General features: G+C 56.3%; 8 protein-coding genes across 8 annotated transcripts; 3 read left to right on the top strand and 5 right to left on the bottom strand.

The window, feature by feature from the left end:
• Positions 1–228: 228 nt before the first annotated feature.
• ACA1_181710 (uncharacterized protein) lies at positions 229–510 on the top strand (the record flags this gene model as incomplete). The annotated part of the gene is made up of 1 exon (XM_004345776.1): positions 229–510. The coding sequence occupies one exon, from the start codon at positions 229–231 to the stop codon at positions 508–510; it is 282 nt and encodes a 93-aa protein (XP_004345826.1).
• Positions 511–881: 371 nt separating this feature from the next.
• Positions 882–1,211, bottom strand: ACA1_181700 (uncharacterized protein; the record flags this gene model as incomplete). Its single annotated transcript, XM_004345775.1, has 2 exons — positions 882–1,059; positions 1,171–1,211. 2 exons carry the CDS (start codon positions 1,209–1,211, stop codon positions 882–884), a joined length of 219 nt encoding a protein of 72 aa, XP_004345825.1.
• Positions 1,212–6,076: 4,865 nt separating this feature from the next.
• ACA1_181690 (uncharacterized protein) lies at positions 6,077–8,142 on the top strand (the record flags this gene model as incomplete). Its single annotated transcript, XM_004345774.1, has 2 exons — positions 6,077–7,303; positions 7,324–8,142. 2 exons carry the CDS (start codon positions 6,077–6,079, stop codon positions 8,140–8,142), a joined length of 2,046 nt encoding a protein of 681 aa, XP_004345824.1.
• Positions 8,143–8,461: 319 nt separating this feature from the next.
• On the top strand, positions 8,462–9,019 carry ACA1_181680 (histidine kinase A family protein; the record flags this gene model as incomplete). The annotated part of the gene is made up of 3 exons (XM_004345773.1): positions 8,462–8,547; positions 8,694–8,900; positions 8,980–9,019. 3 exons carry the CDS (start codon positions 8,462–8,464, stop codon positions 9,017–9,019), a joined length of 333 nt encoding a protein of 110 aa, XP_004345823.1.
• An 863-nt stretch (positions 9,020–9,882) lies between these two features.
• ACA1_181670 (uncharacterized protein) lies at positions 9,883–11,288 on the bottom strand (the record flags this gene model as incomplete). Its single annotated transcript, XM_004345772.1, has 6 exons — positions 9,883–9,996; positions 10,077–10,161; positions 10,254–10,709; positions 10,789–10,876; positions 11,010–11,079; positions 11,178–11,288. The coding sequence occupies 6 exons, from the start codon at positions 11,286–11,288 to the stop codon at positions 9,883–9,885; spliced, it is 924 nt and encodes a 307-aa protein (XP_004345822.1).
• Positions 11,289–11,601: 313 nt separating this feature from the next.
• On the bottom strand, positions 11,602–12,948 carry ACA1_181660 (jumonji domain containing 7 family protein; the record flags this gene model as incomplete). Its single annotated transcript, XM_004345771.1, has 9 exons — positions 11,602–11,652; positions 11,725–11,764; positions 11,830–11,922; positions 11,997–12,077; positions 12,168–12,256; positions 12,326–12,411; positions 12,487–12,580; positions 12,645–12,709; positions 12,900–12,948. The coding sequence occupies 9 exons, from the start codon at positions 12,946–12,948 to the stop codon at positions 11,602–11,604; spliced, it is 648 nt and encodes a 215-aa protein (XP_004345821.1).
• A 69-nt stretch (positions 12,949–13,017) lies between these two features.
• On the bottom strand, positions 13,018–13,547 carry ACA1_181650 (uncharacterized protein; the record flags this gene model as incomplete). The annotated part of the gene is made up of 4 exons (XM_004345770.1): positions 13,018–13,028; positions 13,128–13,199; positions 13,265–13,366; positions 13,466–13,547. The coding sequence occupies 4 exons, from the start codon at positions 13,545–13,547 to the stop codon at positions 13,018–13,020; spliced, it is 267 nt and encodes an 88-aa protein (XP_004345820.1).
• An 82-nt stretch (positions 13,548–13,629) lies between these two features.
• ACA1_181640 (uncharacterized protein) lies at positions 13,630–16,045 on the bottom strand (the record flags this gene model as incomplete). The annotated part of the gene is made up of 11 exons (XM_004345769.1): positions 13,630–13,923; positions 14,016–14,078; positions 14,154–14,227; positions 14,320–14,439; positions 14,533–14,666; positions 14,749–14,963; positions 15,049–15,118; positions 15,243–15,365; positions 15,453–15,563; positions 15,671–15,821; positions 15,913–16,045. 11 exons carry the CDS (start codon positions 16,043–16,045, stop codon positions 13,630–13,632), a joined length of 1,488 nt encoding a protein of 495 aa, XP_004345819.1.
• Positions 16,046–16,126: the final 81 nt, after the last annotated feature.

Raw genomic sequence — 16,126 nt, 5'->3', positions numbered from 1 at the left:
CAGCATCACAGGGAGGCGGACTTTCTGCTGCTCATGAATGCCCTGCTCAGCTTTCACTGTCTTGTGGTGCCCAGCCCCAACATTTGCACAGAGTTTATTAAGGGCTGGCACAAGGTGATGTTGCTGCACTACCAAGCTGTTGAGGTGTGTGACGCTGTTGGCCATTTAGTACCTCAAGCACAACAACCTCAAGGGGATTGATGTGGTGAGTACAAGGACAGCAAGGAGATGGTGGGCAAGTGTTGGAAATTGCTTGCGCAGAACAACATGCTGGCCAAGATTCTGTGCAACACTGAGTCCAGTCTCATCACCCTCCACCTTGAGGCCAAAGTGTGCATGCTCTACTGTCAGCATGGGGGCAAGCTGCACTGCTTCACTACTGATGAACTGATGCAGCTTGGCAGCAACATCATTGACATGATGGAGAGGGAGGGCCACAGCATGGGTCCTGGCTCCATCTGCACCATCCTCTCCATGGTTGATGTCATCATGCTGGGCCAGATCTTGTGAGAGTTTATTGCTGACACCAACTGTGTTGCCAATAACATGGAGTGGCAGACAGGTGAGATTGACATCAATGGATGCACACACTTCCAACAAGTGGTCCAAACCCTCAAGGACCAACACCAATGCCATCATACAGTGCATGGAGAACAACATCGATGGGCTCACCAAGATCTTGAGGAAGATGGGCAAATTCCCAGTGGACAGCCAGCTGGTGACACACCATGCAATGACAGTGCAACTCATTGAGTGCTGGAAGGCAAAGAGGCAGTTGGCAACTGAGGAATAAAAAAATGGCAATCCTTCACCCTCCCCACACAGCACATAATGGTGATGGTGCACACTTTTGCTGATACAGATTATTCAATAGAGTGGTGTCAAGGGTGGCCAGGTAATTTGGCAATGTGCAGACCAGGTGGCTGTTGGTAGACCTTGGCATTGGTGTTGTTGTGATCAGCAGGTGAATGCAGGGAGTTGGTATACTTGTAGGCCAGTGTTGTGGCAAGCCAGTCCACTGTGGAGAGGAGGTAGTGGAGGCAGCAGATGTGTCTAAACCTGCTGTGTGCACACACCTTGGGAAGTGGTAGGCTGGCGTTGTAGAGGTGAAAGAAGAGCTATGAATGGCTGTCCATGTTGAAGCAACACATGCTGCACTGAATGGGGAACATACAGGCCAACTTGCAACCCTGGTGGTTGATGTAGCACATGTGCTTGTGTGCAGGTGTTGGCACTTCAGGGTCAGCCTTGTGTGGGAGTGGCATAGGTGGTATTTTTTGTGGTGTGTGCTGGGTGTTGTTATTGATAAAAGGCACAGGCTTGGTAAGACAGCAAGCCATGGAGTCCACACCAGCAGCAGCACATGTCATGCTGGAAGAGGCAGCAGCAGTGTTGGATGCAGGCAATGTCATTGTGAGGGACAGTGTTGTGTTGTGTACACCCAATCAAGTGTGCATGTACAACCTCATAAAAGAGTGCAAGGAGGAGTTTATGGGTTGCTGGATGTGGTGCAGTTTGGCGCCAAGATGGAGGCGTCTGGTGTGGAGCACAAGGTGCCCTGCAATCTAAAGGCACTCAAGATATCCAAGCGCCACAAGGCCAAGCAGCACACCAAAAAGAGATGGGACAAGCACTAGCCCCATCAGCCCATCTGTCTTGTAGAGGTAATTGAGGGAGCTGAGGGCATGAACATTGCCACCTTCAACTACCTTTACCAGATCTATCACCACCTCAAGCAGTACAACAAAAGTGCCACCAGCAAGCAGCTCTGTGCAGTGGCTGCTGCTACTTGGGAAGATCTTCCATGTCATAGAGGGCCAAGTGCTGCGCCAAGAGAGGGCTCACCATCCAGCTAACATAGCATGTCTTGTCTGTCCCTGCAGGCACAGTCGCTGTGCGCCCATTGTTGTGCTGGTGCAAAGGTTTTGCCTTGGTTGACAGAGGCAGCAATTGGTTGGCAGTTGACATTGCAGTTCAGGATGGTGGTGGCAGGCGCACAAAGTGCATGCCACACTCAACAGGATCACTGACAGGCACTGGAGATGAAGCAGATGAGGGCACCTGAGGAACCCACTTGACAATGCCATTGGCCACATAGGTGGTTGACCCAGTGGATGCAGTGGAGATGATGAGTGGTGCTATATCATGCAGGATGCTCAGTGTCAACATACTGAAAAAGGCCTTCCACTCTAGTGGGTCTCCAGTTAGGCAAGGAAACATCAAGGTCATGAGTGACACAACATACTGGCAGGAGGCACTGTGGTTGAGCAGAGTGGTGATGAAACTGTGCAACTCTGTGCACTAGTTGGCTGCCTTCATCAGTGACACCAGCCTAAGTATGAGCGGCATTTGGTGGTCCCAGATGCAGAAAAAGTTCATGTCATGTGCTTGCAGCACAGATGCAGTGGCATGAAACACCATTAACTTGTCCCAGCGTGTGCAATCATACACAATGTGCATGCCAGTGTTGTAGTGGGGCGGTTGTATATTGGCAGGCAGGGCAACTGTCTTGGTGGAAGATGGTTGATGTGTCAATGGCATAATGCTGTTGTGAGGTGGGTAAAAAGGTATGAGCCTGATGTGTGCAGTGTTGTGCTGGCAGGTGAGCATGGTGTGTGCTGTAAGATAATGTGCCACGTCATTGGAAAGGGCGTCTGAATAACAACCATAGAGACTGCCAGCCATAACATCAATGTCAGACAGACAGTCCATGGCAGAGGCCAAAGAGTCCATTGCCAGAGTGCTCATCGCCAGAGTGCCATGGGCATGCATGTTGGCAAAGGCATCCTGACAATTGTCCTGCACCAGGTTGAGCATGAACTGTGAGGGCAGCAACGCCAGTGTCAGTGCCATGTCGACAGTGTTGGCCTTGGTGTGACCAAAGCTGGCGTTGGCAACACCATAGACAATGGCACACATGGCAGACAAGGGATTCCACCTGAGATTGTTGTCAATGGGCGTGGTTGCTGGTTTGATACTGTGTGTGGCAGCCAGGTATCGGTCATAGGCTGCCATGTAGCAGCACCACAGGTCATGGTTGCCATGATCAAGTAGATGTGCAAAAGAATGTGCATCCTGATCAGCTTGATGCAGCAGCACACTGTCCAAGAGGTGGTGTGTGATGCGCACAGTCAACACAGTCATTTCATCAAGTGGGGCGTCTAACATGGGCACACACAGGGCGCAATGCAGTGCCAGGTTCTCCAGGTCTTGCACAATGCACCACTTCATCCTGCAATAGGTGATAATGAGTGGGTTGGTGGTCTCCATGATCCTTTTGCATCTGTGACAGTGAACTGACAAGCAGCAGCAAGTCTTCCAAAGTGTAGTGGCTTGTGGCAGTACTGGAATCTGACTTGTAAGAGTCTGCTATGGCACAGAGCATGTCAGCGTCCTCCAACACCACCAGGCAGCGCGCAGGGCTGAGCACACACAATTTCAGTTGCATCATCAGATTGACACCACACACCAATATGCTTGAAGTGTCAATCACTTTGACAGTGTCATAACCAGCAGAGCGCGCCAGGACCCTAACTAGCACAGACTTGCTGCAACTGGGCAGGCCTGAGAGCAGACAGACAGGAACAGCAGTGGTGTGGCCTTTTGACATGGTGAATATCCACTTGAACTGTAGTTGTTCAGTGAAGCCAGAACAACACAGTTTGTTGCTACCCAAATAAAGTGGCTCCCCTCTTCATGTGACGGTTGGCATGGAGATGACTTGGCTAGAGTCGGGGACACGCGGTTAGCGTGCTTTCCCTTTTTTGCTCCCTTGCTGCGCAAATTGCCGTTTCACGCAGCTAGTGTGAGCTGGTGGGCGCCGGTTAGGCGCTCACCAGCCTCGTCTTGTGAGCGCAGGGGAGGGAGACTTACTCTTTTTCTAGTCTCCCAGAGTGCGCTCGCACATCCCTCCGAGCTGGTGTTGTGCGGACGGCGCCAACACGTGCTTCACTTGGTCCGCATCGACCAACGGTAGCGGCGTCGTGGGAGGCGCTGGCGTCACCACAGGGGGCGCCGATGCCAACGCGGGCGGTGCCTCCACACGGGCGTACACCAATGGCTCTTGCGGTGGCGGCGGCGGAGGACAAGAGAATATGTCACTCCCGCGCCGCCGTCGCTTTGCCTGTCGTCCAGCGGAAGGCTGTTCTGGTGCGCGTTGGGGGGTTTTTGACGCACGGCGTCGGCTGTCGGGGTGGTTGGGGCAAAGTCGCCGGGGGCGAAGAGAACACGCTGCTCCCACGTCGCCGCCTTTGGGCCAAAGAAGAATCCATGCCGCAGAAATAAAAAGATGTCAACAAAAGCAACAACAAACCTGTCTGTATTCTCGCGCTCTTCCGCCACAAAATTTGTCCGACCTGGCGCGAGGCTTCTATTGCCGCCAGCCAAATAAAAACCTGTCCTCTCCTGCCACCACGACCCTCGTCCTTGCTGGCCTCTTCTCTCACTGTCTGCTTGCTGTCCAGATCTCCACTTTGCTGACAGAAAAAAATGCGAACGCCGCAAGAAATGTTGACTACTCATAATCTTGAGTATTCTCACCTTTTTCCTTCCTCTGTGTTTGTACTTGCCAAACTCCTACAATACATTTTCCCTCTTCTCCCTCAATCACGTCTCTTGGCTTCTCAGCCTCTCTTCCTCTCGCTCTGAGGAGGTTGAGCTTAACAGAATGCAGTGTGTCTTGTTTGGCAAATGGTGGAGTTGCTGATTTTTGCCAGGGGGGGCTGTGGAGGTGCACACACACACACAAGAGAGAGAGCAAACAAGAAATGGACCCCTTTTTGTTCAGTTTTCCCCTACACCTCTGCAGCATTGGTGGTTGTTTTTGCAAAAGTGGTTGTTTGCAAAAGTGGTTGTTTTGCAAAAGTGGTTGTTTGCAAACAGCTGCTGCTGGCTGGCTGGCTCTCATAGTTCCCATTCTTGCCTGTGTGTCTCTCTTCCTTGTCACCTCAGCTCCTCATCACCCCTACCCTGGCAGAGCCCTCCCTCATGTGCAGCTTTGCTCTCACCCATTGCCCTCTCTTTCACCCCCTCTTGGCCTGCTAGCCCTTTTTCTTTGTTTATTTCTGATTTTCTTGGCCAGTTTGCACTCATCAATCCTCTCTCTCTCTCTTGGAGCCTATGATCTTGCCTGCTCTCCTTGTTGCCTTTGGTGCACCTGAATTTGCTGCTCTTTAGGCCATTGCAAGCACTGGCCCACACTTAGGTTGTGTTTTTTGGTGTTGTGTGTGTGTGTGCATGTGGGTAATGGAGAGAGAGAGAGAGTGAGTGCATGAGAGTGAGTTTATGGTTGTTTATGTGTGTGTGTGTGCTGTTCCTGACAATCAACATGGATAACCAGGAATGTCAGCATGGCAATAAGATAGTATTGGACATCATCTGCAACACCCCATTTGTGACACATGCATGCTGCCTTCCACTGCTGCAAGGCCTTGAGGTCTGGTGGTGGTGCTGCAAGGTGTCATGGATGATGCCACCAAGACAGCAGTTGTGCTCACCTTCACCACTGCTGAATGTGAAGGTGGCCCTGCTGGCCTGTGCCTGAATTGGGCCTAGTGTGGGTGCAAGATGCTGAGGAACTTGTGCATGCCAATCATGGTGAGGGTGATGTGGGATGTACTGCTGTTGCTGAAGGGCTCAAAATCATAGGGACACCTGTAGGGGTGCATGCTGCAAGGATGCTCAAGTCACAGTCTAATTAGCCTATCAATCCACATGCCAAATCCCATCAATTGATTGGCCAAAACTATTATTATTGTGATTTGCAGTTTTTGGCTGATGAAATTTGCCCAGCTGGATCTTAGAGCATAGTGGGGCAATGTGTGGAGACGTGCCGAGAAAAATCCGAGCATCGGACGCGTTGCCAGTGCGCATCTTTCAGTACCCAATCACGGACCAAATTGGTTGCGCCAACCATCCAGCTGGGCTGGCGCCACGTCACTTTATTTAACCTATCACCGCAGTCCGATCATGGCAATTAAATGGTCGGCCAGTCGGAGCAAAGCCAATACTGCCGCGACTTGGGTTTCAGTTGTCGCCGGGCTTCGTGTTCATTTCTTCTTTGTACCACCATCCCATCATGGCTGCGAGCCGACTAGATTCGCACCTCTCGTGGGCCGTCACCGCTTGCCTCCTGCTGCTGTTCTTGATCGCCCTCTTCGGGACCCAGCCCGCCACGGGCGCTACGTGCGTGCGCGACAGCTACAGCTCCAGCTCGCTTCCCGATGGTGCCGTGTTCCCCACGCAGACCCTCTCCAGCGCCCTTGTCCCGTCGGGTCGGGTTCTAGTCAAGAACCACTGGAGCGAGGTGGCGCAGTACAGCAAGTACCGACCGGCCAAGGTGACCCCGTCGGTCGACCCGCCGCAGTCAGGCTGCCCGCACCTCGACCAGTTGGACAGCCTCAAGGACTGGCACGCCACCTCGACCTGGACCGGCGGCTCGGTTCCGGCCAATGGGACCAACGTGACGATCCCGGCCAATACGCGCGTGCTGGTGTCGTCCTGCTCGATCGACCGAACGTTCGTCTTCAAGACCATCACCATCCCGGCTGGCTCGGCGCTCATTCTCGGCGACGCGCAGATCTCGATGGCGGCGGCGGGCTTCGACGTGCAGGGCGAGTTCCTCGTCGGCTCGCCCACGTGCCGCCTGCGCAACAACATCACCATCACCCTGCACGGCTCGCGCGACGCGCAGCTGCTCCCGGCCAGCCCGCCAGTCAAGGGCATCGCCGCGTCGGGCGGCGGCCGGGTGGACATCCACGGCATGCGCTACTTCCCCACCTGGTCGCGCCTCGCCATGACGGCCGAGAAGGGCGACAGCTACCTCTTCATCCAGGACATGGTCAACTGGCAGCCGGGCCAGTCGATCTTCATCACCTCGACCGAGATCAAGGACTCGCGCGACTGGCACCGGAACGAGGTGCGCACCATCGTCAAGGTCTACCGCACCTTGCTCGACAGCAGCGTGGCGGCCATCCAGCTCGACGCGCCGCTCGACTACCAGCACTACGGCGGGCGCGAGTACCAGGCCGAGGTGGGCCTCCTCACGCGCAACATCGTCGTGCGCGGCGACCCGTTCAACTCCGAGCCCACCGACACAGCCAACGCCGTGTGCAAGGACGCCGTGACCAACTCCACGTACCCGTGCAGCGACAAGTACCTCACCGGCTTCGGCGGGCACGTCCAGGTCATCGGCGAGGGCTCCACCGGGCGCTTCTCCGGCGTGGAGCTCTACCGCATGGGCCAGACCAACGTGCTCGGCCGCTACCCGCTCCAGACCAACGTGCTCGGCCGCTACCCGCTCTCGGTTCCGCGTGGGCCGACGAGTGGTGGAAGATGCACAGCAGCTGCAAGCTCGTCGCCGAGCGGTGGGTGTGTCCCATGGACGACAAGGACAGCAGCGCCGCCCTCAAGTTCCGCTACAATGCCGCTCTCGAGGCGCAGATCGTCTCCACCATCTGCGTCAACGGCAACGGAGATGGCACCAAGAACTGCACCGTCGTCGGCAAGGCCACCCTCTTCGGCCGCAACGAGTCCCTCGGCGTCGATCTCGCCGCCATGGGCCAGTTGACCGGACCCATCGTCTACAAGGCCGGCGGCTGGTTCATCCGCTACACCGCTGGAACGCCCAACGTGCTCAACCTGACCGAGATCCAGGTGGACCCGAAGGACTCGCTCGTGCTCGCCTTCCCCTACCCGGCCGGCACCAAGTTCAACATCTTCTTCCAGGCGGCTTCGTGGTGCTCCACCAGCTGGGCCGTCTGCACGCACCCGTTCAGGAACGTCAGCTCCGTGGCCGAGGTCGCCAACGGCTTCGGCGACGTCTACTACTGGGACAACGCCGCCCAGGTGCTCTACGTCCGAGCCACCATGCAGCCCGCCACGTTCGGCAGCCCGGGCAAGGACGCTCCGTGGACGTCCATCCCGCCCGCGCCCGGGCAGTTCACGCGCGGCGGCCTGACCCTCCCGCTCGTCAACGGCGGACCCTTGATCGTCATCAAGGCCTCGTGCAGCACCAACCCCTGCGCGCCTCAGACGCGCGTTTCGGTTCCTCGTGAGCTCCGCCCCTACTACACCGACAGCGAGGATAGCTCGGCTGCCGACACTCAGCCTTGGCTCTCGACCTTGGCGAGGGCGTTGCTGTAAGTTGAGGTTTCTCCTCTCCATCCGGCTGACACCACGCCTTTCTGGCGACTGTATTAATTAATTTAAATATAAAGAAAATCGAAGCTTATTCTTGCGTCCACTCCGCGGAGCTGCGTCAGCTTACCAGGCACACCTGGCTGCCACACCACGTAATACACCCAACCACACCAAGAGCGGAGCTCTGTGGTTACGTACGCGATCGAAAGTACATTGTAAGAAGCCTGGATTGCAGTACGCTCATTGAAGCTCGTGGCACCCCCCCCTCACTGTACCCTCGTTCTGACCACCCGCACTGTGCCCCCTCCACAGCTACCTGTTGATGTGCGTAATCGATCACTGCGACTATCGCATCGCCGCTGTGGCACTCCTCCCCATCTCGTCAGACATGCTCAAATACGGATCGGGGTGCCATCTTCAGTCCTCTTGCTCTTGCTCTTGCTCTTGCTCTTGCTCTTGCTCTTGCTCTTGCTCTTGCTCTTGCTCTTGCTCTTGCTCTTGCTCTTGCTCTTGTCGCAGGTCAGTCACTCACATGTCCTCGTCCTCCTCTCCAGCGATGGCGGCTTGACCGTGCACGCTGATATTCCCGAACTGAACGAAGCCATGACCGCAGCGTGCACGCCGCTGGCCATCTGCGGGCACAAGGCGAAGGACAAGACGATCCACGGGCCGGGCGACTTCGAAGCCCACCGCGGCACCGATGGCAGGAACTACGTCTACGACTTTGCACGCCTGTTGCCGCCAGAGAGTCCCTCTGAAGAGTACCGGCTCGCGCCCTCTTGGTCCCCTGTTCGTTCACTGACGGCTGTGTGTGGTCGTGTGGTTTGAACACTCGCGCAGTCCAGAGACGCGGACCAGCGGTGCGTGTTCTACAAGCTGAGCTCGTGCTCCGCTTCAAGTAGAAGCACAACATTCACCTCTGCTCCGACGCATTCACCGCCTGGGTGCACCTGCAGACACTCGCCTTATCTATACTTCAAGATTAGATGGATGACGGACTGGAGGTTGACGGGCAATTGCGTGTGCTCGTTATCGTTGATGTTGTGAGGGACCTGCAGGGCCAGTACGCCCAGTGCCAAGGCCGTCGATTTGAAGACCTACAGCTGACGTCTTCCTGTGCGAATGTCAATCGATCGATTTGCTGAGCAGATGGCGCTGACGGAGGATTAGCAGTCCCTCAAGTTCGATCTGCGACAGAACATAGACATGAGATGTTCTTCCTGTACCTCAGCCGCATCGTGGGCGTCGAGATCGATCTCAAGGCCTGTGGAAGGGCCTGAACTCCTCGGTCAGGTAGCAACGCGCCACGCACACACGCCACATGGCAGGGAGGTGCAACTTGCTTCTCTTCTGCTCTCCTCCGGCTCAGCGACGACGTTCAAGTTCCTGCGATCGGCGTTGTGGCGCTGCATCCACAGGTGAAGAAGGCGTTCTTTGCCAATCTGGCGGCGGGCATCCAGTACCTGAAGGAGGCCAAGCAGCAGGCGACTGTCGACGACCACGAGGCAGATGCGATCCGCTGTTTGACAACGCCTACGAGCGATCGACATCAAGCCGCTCGACGCCGTCTACGGCGCCTACGCCCAGGCACTCAGAAGCCAGGCTGCGCTCAAGCGCGGCGAGGGCCTGATCGACCAGGCCAGCAGCTCGAGCGCCGAGCGGACGAGGTCGACGCGGCCCGACGCGACGACGCGCGACTCGCCCTCCCTCTCAATTTCTTCGAACATGATGGCAAATCTGTTCTCAGTCCTGGTCAAGTTCAAGGGCAGGCTTACGGAAGATCATCAGCCGCAGGTCGGCGAACGCGTCGGTGAGGTTCTTGACCAGCTCGAAATCACAGCCCGCGGGCTCGCCTTCCTGCGCACGAGGGTTGCGTGCATGATGAGTGGCCAAAGAAGAAGGTCTTTGGTGGTGGTGGTGGAGGCCGGCGCACGTACCGGTTCGCGTGTGAAGAAGCGGAGCAGCTCGTCTTCGTCGTGGCACTGACTCGTGATGACGAAGTAGGCGCCCGGCTTGAGCAATCTGCAGGCGACAAGCCCGGCTGCTCCATCAGTCATCAACCCTTTCTCACCTTTTTCACACGCGTAAGCGGCTTCATGAAGACGCGGCCATACCGGTTCACCTCGCGGCAATACTTGATTCGATCGTCTTCGTCGTCCTCTTCGTCGTCGTTTGCCTTCTCTTCTTCTTCGTTGCCACTGGCGTTCTCCGTGTCTTCCGTCGTCCTCCTGCGGGGAATTTGCTCGTCTTCGTCGCTCTCCTCCTCGTGCGGCGGCATGAGGGACGGCCGCGACTTGACGAACTTCTTGCTCACGCAGGCGATGGAGTCGAAGGTGCCTTTGTCGTAGATCACGTCGAAGGAGCCGCCCTCGATGCCCGTCGCCAGCGCGTCACCCACGACATAGTCGATGCCACCCGTCCGGACGATGCCGGTCTCCACCTCGCCGGTGTCGTCATCATCGCCGCCGCCACCGCCCTGCCGTCGCTGGTTCTCCCGCTGTTCCCGATACATCCGTCGCACGCTCCTGGCGAGTCGAATCGCAGCGTCGCTGTAGTCCAGCCCGTGCACGCTGAGAGTCGCAGCCGAGAGTCAGTCATGTTTACATAGAGGCTTAGACGTAGAGGTAAAGCGGGGCGTGCGGCAGGCACATATACTTGGTGAAGCCGAGGGCCAGCAGGAGCTCGCACACGTGGCCGTTGCCACAGCCGAGATCCAGTATCGCGGCGTCCATGTTGGCTGCAGCCCTCCACACGAGGAGCGTGAGTTTCCGAAAGGCGCAGACGCAAACAATACGAAGAAGAGGGCACACTGAGAGAGAGAGAGGGAGAGAGCAAGAAACAGGAGAGGACAGAGCCAGAGAGACACATACATGTGACTTGCTTGATCTCGTGCAGCGCGACCAGTATGGGCTCGTAGCCGAACCACACGGCCAAGCTACTCTACACGGCGCCCTCCCACGCGTGGTGACGAGGAGTGTGAGAAGAAGCGGCACGCGGTACGCCAGACGTGGGGCATGGGTCCGCACGTGCGTACGTACCACTTTGTCCTGTTCCTCGGCCGCCGCATCGAACTGGTTCTGCTGCTGCATGTAGTTGAGCTCCCAGAACTGGAGCGGGGAGTTGAAGGTCATGGAGATGAGCAGCGGCATGAACGTGTCGTACAGGCCCTCTCAGGGTGCTTTCGGAGCGTCTTCTGCAGCCGCGGGCGCGCAGGTAAGCAGCTCTGGCCCCTCCCCCTGCTGTTTGTGATGCTAAATGAGATTTTATTTTTACAAAGTCTGACGACGCAACACACTGGGGACCCGCACCTGCACAGTTTGTTCTTCTGGTCGTTCATCTGCCGTAGTGCCCTGAGGCTTCTCCTGTGTCTCCATCTTGCCTTGGGGATAAAATAAAAGAAAATAGAAATATGATGAAGAAAAAGAAAACGGAGAATAAATAACTTTTTCTTGCGTGTGTGCCTCAAGGCTTGGCCTCTTCGGCGTTGGGGAGGCTGGTCAGGTTCTCCAGGAACTGGTCAATAAGCGAGGATGTGTGAGAACTTAATGGGGAAGCTGAACGGATGGATTGGATTACAGGGTTTACCTTGTAGTAGTTGTACTTGACGTCGTACTGCATGTCGTACCTGCATATCACAGAAGCAGTGTCACTGTCAGGTCAGACAGAGGCCTGGATTGGGAGCCAACGTACCAGAAGTTGACGGCAATGCACCGGCCCTCGGCGTCGGCGTGCTGCTTGACGTGGTGGAACCAGAGGGAGGGCAGGTAAAGAGCCTCGCCGGCACTGCAACGCGCTCACAAAAGTAAGTAAGCGTTTGTTAAATCGAAGATTTGACTCGCGCTCAGGAAGCTGCGTACTGGACAACACAGCGGAGCGGCGTGGCATGTCGGAAGAGTGGGTACGCTTCGTAGTCCGGTCGATCAGGGTCCACCGACAGCCTGCGGCACCATTAATGGAGGAGCCGCTCTCGAGGGTCAAGTCGCAGTGATACGAAAGGGGATGTGAGGCGAGTGGGAGCGAGAGCATACCAGGGGACGGAACTCGGTGGGTCGTTCTCGACGACCGCAAAATCTTCGTCTTCGCTGCCGCGGGTGTATGTAGCGGCCCTGTACGTTCGCTTTACATGGCCGGCCAGAGGAGTAAATCATACAAGTGGGAGCGGAGGGGAGGAGGGCGTTGCTCTCACCTCGTAGAGGAATGGAAAATCCGTGGGCGGGTACAGAGTGAACTCCTTGGCTCCGGCCACCACGTAGTAGATGTTTTCATAGTGGTCTGTACTTTATGCTCGACCTGTCAGGTCTCGTCACAAACACAAACAACACATACACGCACATCGCAGGCGGCTACCTTTGTGGAGGGAGGTGACACTGCGCTCATCGCCAATCCAGAGGTTGGCCACGTCCGGCGCTACGCCGAAGGCTTCCGTGGCCCAAGGCACATCCTGATGCACGAACCTTGGCGCTTGAGCAGGGCTAGAAACGGAGCAAAGGAAGGTGAGCGTGTACCGTGTCTACGTCTTCCCACAACTCTTCAAACTCTGCAGTGAAGTTGCCGTTCTGGTGCTGGATGTCTGTTGAGGGGGGGGGAGCGCCCATCGTGTGAGTGAAGTCGTGTCAGGCCGCAGGCGAGAAAAGATGAGAAAAGAGGAACGTACGTACAAGGTACTCCTGCATGCAAGAGAAGATGGTGATGATGGAGAGAAGGTGACGGAAGCCAGTTAGTTGAGAAGGTGATGATGAAACGTGCGTTTGGGAACCTACCTTTGCTGTTGCGGTCGAGCAGGAGCGCAAGGAAGCGAGAGAAGCCCATCTTGCGCGACTCGGAGTGACGAAGAAGCGATTGTCTCTGATCGCATCACTGTAGCCATCGGCCGAGAAATCAACCGTGACCTCTGCGAGACGGCAACAGGACGGAGAGGTGCGCGCATTGGGTTAATGTCATCTCTGAGACTCGGGCAGTCTTGTCTTGAGAGGATAGGCAATAAGTACCGACGTCCTTGAGTTTGTCGGTGAGATAGGCATTGGTCCACTTGGTCAGTGCTGGCCAGTGTGTGGCACCCTCTGCGTGGGAGGAGATGGTGGTGAGCACACGTGGCAACATGAAGGTTTGTTTGCGCGCGGCGCACCTTCTATGATGAGGGGCAGGTTGGACGCCACGTGCTCCCGGTAGAACTCGAGCGGAGAGGGCGCATGCTGTATCCGCCGGACCTCTTGGGGCACGTACAACTCTGCCCCACCGGCCGGTGAGTTTCTTCCGGATCAAGCTTGAGTCGTATATCAAAAGAGATCGCCAAATTAGCGAACACAACAACGAAAGATCAACGCACCGCGCGCCTCTTTGGCAAGAGCAAGAAATGCCTCGGGGATGGTGGTCGGCACTGTGACCTCCTCCGCCACAGGGGTTTCCATCTTTTGTCCTTTTTGTTCTTTGTTTTTCTTTGCCGTGCCAGACATTTCCTTTCTTTTCTTTCCTTTCCGCAACCTAATATTTTCACTTGAAGAGAGGCGACTGGGTGCCGAAGGCAAACGGTGAAGGGGCCGGCTGGGCGAAGATGTTGGAGACGGGCCGCTGGGGTGAGAAGACGCTCGTGAGGGCGGGAGCGGGCGCGGCGGCGGCGGGCGTGGCGGCGGTGTCGGCAAAGCCTCGCCGGGTGAGCCGGATGATGGCGTTGGGCGTCATCGTGTCGGCCACCGGGCGGTTGATGTCGAGGGTCCTGAAGTTGTTGTCCTGCAGTTCGTGATAGGTCGGCGACACATTCCACCTCCGCGCCGCACGCTTCAGCAACTGTGGACATCGATGCACGACACGTAGTGTGATCAGCAAAGTATGTTGGAGGAAAGGTGAGGGAACTATGTTGGATCCTTCCGCATTCCTACCTCATCAAAGGTGTCCTCCTTCTGCAGCCTGAAGACGTGCGTTTCTCCAAAGCACACAGTGACCTGATGACGAGGCGAAGGATCAGTACACACTCCTTCCCCTCGGCAGGTAGGGGTGAGAAGGACGGGAAAGCGAACCTCAACTTCGCCGCCAACCTGCGACGGCGCCAGTGGCGTGCCAGGCTGAGAGCCGAGGGCAAGGACTCCGGCAGCTACACACACACACACACACCACGACGGAGCTAACTGTGAGCCTGGTGCTCATGGGGTGAGTGAAGAAATCCCATCCGAAGAAATACTGTACGTTGGGTTCCGTATTGCTTGGCGATGGCCTCAAGCGGAAGCACGGACGCGATGAGGCGCACAGCCGTAACAGCGCCAACAGTCGGCAAGGGGTAGCTCAGCGGGAACAGGGGCTTGGTTTCTGTTACATTAGATGGGAGAGCAACACTTGAGCTCAATGGCTGTGCACCTGTCGCGAGGGGCAAGAAGAGGCCGAGAACTCGTACCGGTCAAGCAGCCCAGGTAGTGTCGCTTTTCGCTGATGAAGGGAGGCAGGGAAAGGAACAAAGCCACCCCGTGCTGCGGCGACGGGAGTCGACCCGCGAGGGACAGCGCGTAGCTGCTGGCTCCCAGCTTCTCGCTCGCCACCTGTGAAGACCAGGTCCAAGGTTAGGTGCGTGCAGTCAGCAAGCCGAGCCGTGCACATGGGCAGCACTCACTTCCACTTTACCTGAGCCTCGATGATTGGGTTGAAGGTGGCGTCCAGGAAGTAGGACAGCGGCAGTGTGGGGTGAGGCTCGAGATAGGACGTGAAGGGTCGTTCGGCCCCTTCTTGCGGAGGATAGGGGATCTGGTGCGCCGGTCGGATGAACGAGACCAGTCGCGAGTGGCCGACGTCTTTCTTCTTTTTTCGTTTTCATAAAGGGCGTTCATGAGGCCTTGGATCTATAACATGATGCGAGCATGTCCACCACGGCATGATCAGTGCCATATTACAGTTGACTGCTGTGTGCGTGGGCCAAGTATGTACCTCAACGGAGGGCGGGGCGACGAAGTACAGCTTCATCAGTTGGAGCATCTGAATGCTGTCCAGCTGTTGCCTGCACGCGTGTTTCCGAAGCAGCAAGCCACCAACATTAACACAGCGAGACTGACTGGGACAAGAGCAAACGAACTCGAGCTTGCGGCATTCGAAACGAAGGGAAAGGCAGGAGAGAGACGGACCTGATGCGATAGAGATGGGCCATGATCTGCTGCTGTCTTTCGGGAGGGCACAAGGGCATGATTACGAAGAAGTCCGCTGGCTCCAGCTCCTCGAACTTGCGCGTCAGCAGAGCCTCAATCAATCTATCGAGCATGCAGTTCGTTGAGCAGGCCTGTAAGAACGGCAGAAGAAAAATGATAATCAACAACAGGCAAGGAAGGGGGTCTTACTTGTCCTGGTTTTGCTGCTTGTCGGCGACGAGGGAGGACGATGTCGCCACCCACTTGAGAAGCTCCGCAAGCTCGACTTTAGACAGGGTGCTCAGCCGAGCCAGCAGTGCCCTTTTGAGAATAGCAGAGAAAGAACGACCCGTAAGAGGTGGTGAGTCTTCGTGCCTGGGCACAGGCGGCTGTGCATTGAGTGAATGGTTCGGTTGTGAACCCCGTACCGCTCGGCATGCTCAACAGGCTTGCTGTTGTTGGCTTTCTTGGGGCACACGCGAAGGAAGAGGGATAGCTCCTCTGTCGTGAAAGCGGCGATGTCCCGGGTCAGCAGCACCTCCAGTACCTTTCTCTTGTAGGCTTCGAGCGTGAGCCCATCTGATGGCGCCCATAAAATCACACAAGACAGGTGCTCAATTCATTTTATCGGGCAGAATGCGGCCCAAGATTAAAGGTGGGGGAGGCGCACCCTCTGCTCTGTAGTGGAGGGGCAGGGGCAGGTGAAGTTCCTCAAGCAACTGCCGCGTGGAAAGAGCCGACAACTCCTCCTTGCGAGCAGCTGCCACTTCCTCCCCCGTTTTAGCTGTTGCTGGCTGCTCCATCGATTTGATTTGTGACAATACATCTTTTTACGCGGCAGACAAGAAATTTATTGTAATTTTAAATCAAATAAATCAATAATC

This window comes from Acanthamoeba castellanii, assembly GCF_000313135.1.
Source record: "Acanthamoeba castellanii str. Neff unplaced genomic scaffold scf7180000084745, whole genome shotgun sequence".
NCBI classification, from domain to species: Eukaryota; Discosea; order Longamoebia; family Acanthamoebidae; genus Acanthamoeba; species Acanthamoeba castellanii.
Note: the sequence above shows the minus strand (reverse complement) of the source record. Positions and strands in the feature narration are given on the sequence as shown.